Genomic DNA, 5369 nt, shown 5'->3' on the forward strand with positions numbered 1-5369 from the left:
GGCAGCGCTCTTCCTCTAATGGAAAAGTTGAACCATTTTGTTGAGAAGAATATTACTGTCCGTAATATTACAGAGAAGCGATTGCATTAAATCCGAAATTGAATTGAACAATTGTTCTTTTGAGGACAAATGAAAAACTTGTTTAGAGAGTTAATATCTTTAGATGCCAGTAGCATTATGGTAACAGCCTCAGCGGCAGGTGCAGCCGGCACTTCCCTGAGGCCGATGTTATAAGAAAGTAAATGGAACGACACGGCGAAACAGTTCGGGATGTGCTTAGACGCGCGTCTTTTGTAAGGCCACCAAACAAATGAATTGAAGATTTGATATTTCCTTGTTCTGAGCTAGAACCAAAAGTTAATTATATTAATTTGCAGTAACATACATGATTTGACTGTTGAAACTTGTTTACGCTGCAAAGTGTTTGTACTTTTTCTGTTCAGTGAGGTCGTATTTGGTAGTAAATTTGAAATTTGGTAGTACATCAACTTCATTTGCACAGAATTTTAAAAATATTCAAGGGGCCATCCACATACCACGTAGACAGCTTTGTGGGGGGAGTGGTTGTATCTGTAATGTCCATGGTCTATACAAAATTTTTAGAATTTATATGAGCATTTGTCCAGGAAGAGGGGGGGGGGGCTGGTCAAAAACGTTTAAAATCTGTCCACGTGGTATGTGGGTGGCCCTAAATACAAACAGTGCATCAAACAACCTTACGTCAACCTTGTGGTCGTGGCCCAAGTAACAAAACTGGTTTTATCAAAGTTTTATAGCGCTGTTTTGGTTGTATCAAGCACTATAAAACTTTGATAAAACTAATATTGTTACTAGGGAGCTATGCACCCTTGTAATTTTTTTTGCTTCGCACTCGAGTGTTTTTCGATTTTCGATTTGATACACTTTCTTAACGATAAATTGAAATGTTGGCCTTTGTCTAGTATTGAAAAACTATTTGTTATAATGCAATAGTGTTCGGTGGTAATAACCAAATACAAAACGTAATTGGAATAATCAACTTTTATTTATCTTTTTAAATTATTCCTAGTTTATGTGGGACAAAACAAATTATCATAATAGCAAAGGTTACGGCATCCAGCTGGGCTCAGGATTATCCGTGCGGTAAAGCTGTGAATAGATCCACTCGCGGTATTGACGGACGTCCATATAAACTCCCGGCTGGTTAGCTGATCCACAGGCTAAACCGAATATCAATACACCTTCGAGCTGCCCGTTACAGTAGAGACCTCCGCCAACGTTGCCCTGGCAGGTGGTGTCCGCTGTTGCGCTGAGGGATCCAGCGCAAAACATCGTGGGCAGAACGCGATAGTTGTGCACAGTCGGAACGTTACAATCCACGGTCGCTATGATCGGAACGTTGATCACTCGCTGCGTGGGGTTTAGAACAACACCGTCACCACTGGTCGCCGCACCCCAGCCTACGTACTGGCACTGACTTCGGTAGGGGGAAAATGGCATGGCCAGAATCGCTGGATCGATTGTATTATGAAATTCCGGAAATGGACTATCCAATCGAAGAACAGCCAAATCGTTGTCATTCGTTACATTATTAAAGTTCGGATGGATAAATATTTGCGATATTTTTCGAACTTCCCGGCGGTATGAAACGGGAACCAGATTCAGATCACCAGCGATAACTCGTAACCAGTGAGGATTCACCGAGGAAAATGTTGTGGGGTGCATAACACAGAAAGCTGCGGTAAGCACATGTTGAAGATCTAAAACCGTCCCTCCGCAGTGCAGGACGTAGGGCGAATCAATGCTTACCGCCGCTGGATATTGCCCGGGTAAAGTTGAAACTCCACCACTCACACGAGAGGAACTGTCCGCATCTGAAATCAACTAACTTTATGCCAGAAATGCCAACTTCTCACTTATTTGCTCATGCTTACTGGCAGTGACTACAAGCAGAAATAGTACGATTAATTCCATTTTTATTTGGAACCACTCTGTGCGATGAACCGTGGGTAACTGATGTTGATGCCGACGTAATCCAGTTTCGAAGTCAATGAAATCAAAATCTTATCTTATCGGTACGGAAGCTTACGGAATCGGAGTAACGTTCGTAGTTCGCAGAAAACCTACAAGAAACCCCCTGGAATCAGCTCGGTATTAATTAGTAGACAAAAAGATTGCGTTTTGATTATAATGCAAATGTCTGCTTACGTCACTATTGAAATTAAATTTTTGGAAAAGATTATTCATGATTGTGTAGTTGATGAATGTTGTTCTCCTTCTTGTCTATTTCTTTATACTAACAACGGATCGATTATATTGAAAAATATCACCGATCGTTAATTTTTTATTATAATGAGACAGAATCACTGACAAACCAGCACCAGGCACCTCCGGTATGGTAAAAGGGAACCAAACCCACCACCATTTTTCACGTCACATCGCTTGTCATGAGCCGAGAGCACCTTGTTATTGTCTTCTCCGAATCTCGCAGCAGCAGCATGGCCACGTTTAATCGAATTACTTATGCTTGCAAAGCCTCGGTCGTTTGTTCTGCCATTTCCACCTTCATCGCGGTTTGGGGAGGGCAGATGGAAGCGGGGACACATGGAGTGTCAATTTTTCCCCGAATCAATTTATTACCGGATTAGCGTCAGTTTACTACTTGTTACAAAACCGGGCTTCTTCTGCTGCTGCTGCTGCTACTGACTGGAAAGCGGTGTGAAATTGGCGACGTTTATTGATTTACTCACGGGTTTCCGTTTAGCTTCATCGGAAGATTGACTGGCTTGGCAGGCAGCAGATAAACTGGATCCCGCGTGTGAAGGGCTCCACTGCCGACACGGTACACGGATTGACGGTGGTTTTCCCGGTGGCAGATGGGATCTATTTGTCATGCGAGTTTGACAGTTGGTCGTTAGGAAAGAAACTCACACAAAGGTAGCAATGATGTTGATATTTGGTTACATTTTGTGCTTATTAGTCAAATTCATTGTACAGCTTGAAGTTGATTTGTCGAAATTATTTCTGATTCTCGTCCGTATTCGCTTATTGTTTTACGCACATTCTAGAATAATTTAATAATGCCCAAAGTTACCAGCAGCTCTCTCAGCATCCTGACAGGTGTAATGTAGCATGAAATGATTTTGTTTACTCGCCTGACTTGAACGTGTCATTTATCTTGTCAACGTGTGTACGGGTACCTTCCGGTCTGCTGCCAACTACCGATGTCACGTAGTTTCGACAGTTCCAGTACTTGGCTTGGACGGACATACGAAACGGAGCCTGTTTCTAGTCGTCACTGCCGGCAGCAGCAGCAACAGCAGTACCAAATCGAGACAGGTTTCTGGCTAGAGTAAGTTATTAAATTAAAAAGAAAAGGACGGTTTCCCTTCGGTTTCCTTGGTCGGCACCCGGGTCTTCAGAATGACATTTTTCTTTATTGCTCCTGAAAGCTGAGTTGAATTTTAAATCACAGAAACGGCTTCCCGGCTCGGGTGGAAGAAACGAGGGCCACCTGGCTGACAAACAGCCGATAATGCGGGCAACCTTTACACCATTGAATACCCATATTTGCCGAAAGTTTTCCCCTGGGGGAGAGGATTCACTCGACCGGGACAAAACTGTTGACAAATTTGATTCCAATCAATTTGTAATTTCGGCTTACAGCTAGAGCATATCAACCGGTATGGCGACGGTCGAGCCATCCATCGTTCAGGTGAAAGAATTATGCCTTATTTGCATTCCTGCCAGGAACAGCATCCGCATAACTCATTTTGCGATCAGAGCCTCGGGGAAGGGAACAGAAAAGGGAAAGGACCAATTTGAATATGGTAAACATCCAGGAGACAAGTTTAAGCCGAACTAATCAAGCTCTGCGTTGTTTTCCTTGCCGACAGGCTTTATTTTTTTGTTCCCGCCTCTGGCATGTGGCGACGGATGCTGGAACCAGGGCACATCAAGGATCACAACGGTGGATGTAGGGCTCTTCAGGAAACGCAGAGAAAAAGACACACCGGTAACAGTGCTACTTATGCGGCTTTTGTGGTAATAAATAAGGAAAAGTGAGTGCGGCCGGAAAACGCAAAGGCAAAAAGTGCTGACGATGTCTGGAAGGATTTTATGCAAATGAAGATGCTGCTACCGGTGAAAAAGCGAATGTAAAGACCGGAGTGACGCAACGGGGGCGCCGCCGGCAGCAAAGGGTTTGGCGTCACTTGTTTCAAGTGCGAAATGCGGTTTTGTTCTCCCCTCCGGCTGCCAGAATGCCGCGGAAGAAGGTGTGTCGGAGTGCAATTAATTAAATTCATGAAAACATTTGTTGGAAATTAGTAATTTAATTTTGTGGGGTGATTACAAGGTGGTACATTACGTGCTGCTACAGGGAAACGCTCTTTACATTTTAGTTGGGTTTTTACGAAATAAAAATTGTACCATCGCGTCGTGATGTTTTACTTGAGACAAGTGTCTTAGAGAATCTTAGAAAAGAAGAAACCTTGACCTTCTAAAATCGGACAGGCACTGAAAAACTTATTGTTTCCACATGTTTTTTTGTGATTTTTCAATTATTCCGGTTATTCTTTCTGAGTTAATAATTTAATTATTATTTGTACTCTTTTGTTATAATCGCTAATTACATGAAAATTTTTTCTTTTACTTTAACACTGAATGCGGTGAACCGTTTAATGTGAAATATGTTTTGATTACCATTTGAGTGATGGTTTCTGTAGTCAGGATCTGTCATATTGAGTTTTTTCTAAATTTGTATGACTTTTTTATTACTTTAAAAAAATCCATATTTAATCATTTTGCTTCAGTTTTCTCGAGTTTTATTGTAAGGTATTTCACTCTGTCTTGATTTAATTTCAACATGTTTTTTTGTTGAATTTTGTTCTTTTAGTTCTCTCTTTTTATATGTTAGTTGTTAACTGTCCTACAGCCTGAACTGATTTCTGCTCACCGGTCATGTCATCACTTAATTTCGCTGTGATGTGGTAAACTGGGAAACTCTCTCCCTACAATCTGATGTTGACCAAATGGTGGCGCTGTTTAATGATATTTTACTTCAGTGGTTCAATTTAAATTTACCTTTAGTAGAGCGCCAGTTTTTCTACCTTGGGCCACTTCACGTCTGCAATACGCAAAAGATCGTCATAATAAAACAGTCGATGCCAAGTGTCATTTTAAGCGATCGAGTGATGATCATCGTCGGTTGAATGCTGGCTTGTACAAATGCTAAATTCGATTTTGACACGTGTAAAATGTTTGCATATTTTTTTGTTTCTGTGTTCACTGATAATACCGTATCTTAAGGCTGCTGCTGAGTCTGTTCCTGTCGATTTGGTAGACCTGGATTTATTTCACATCTCTGCTGACATGATAAAAGCTGCTGC

The 5369-nt window shown here is 41.7% G+C and overlaps 1 protein-coding gene across 1 annotated transcript; it reads right to left on the reverse strand.

Moving 5' to 3' along the window:
- Positions 1 to 1002: 1002 nt before the first annotated feature.
- LOC129718402 (trypsin alpha-3-like) lies at positions 1003 to 2037 on the reverse strand. Its single transcript, XM_055669173.1, has 2 exons — positions 1914 to 2037; positions 1003 to 1853 (listed from the first exon to the last, which is right to left on the reverse strand). Exons 1-2 carry the CDS (start codon positions 1951 to 1953, stop codon positions 1087 to 1089), a joined length of 807 nt encoding a protein of 268 aa, XP_055525148.1. The 5' UTR covers positions 1954 to 2037; the 3' UTR covers positions 1003 to 1086.
- Positions 2038 to 5369: the final 3332 nt, after the last annotated feature.

The sequence above is a fragment of the Wyeomyia smithii genome, chromosome 1 (assembly GCF_029784165.1).
Source record: "Wyeomyia smithii strain HCP4-BCI-WySm-NY-G18 chromosome 1, ASM2978416v1, whole genome shotgun sequence".
Lineage (NCBI taxonomy): Eukaryota > Metazoa > Arthropoda > Insecta > Diptera > Culicidae > Wyeomyia > Wyeomyia smithii.

What these genes read in the sequence shown, in the direction of transcription:
- LOC129718402 (XM_055669173.1), bottom strand. Translation starts at nt 1,953, where the DNA reads ATGGAATTAATCGTACTATTTCTGCTTGTAGTCACTGCCA. An exon ending in TCTGCTTGTAGTCACTGCCA is followed by an intron (nt 1,854 to 1,913) that starts GTAAGCATGAGC and finishes AGTTGATTTCAG; the next exon opens with ATGCGGACAGTTCCTCTCGT.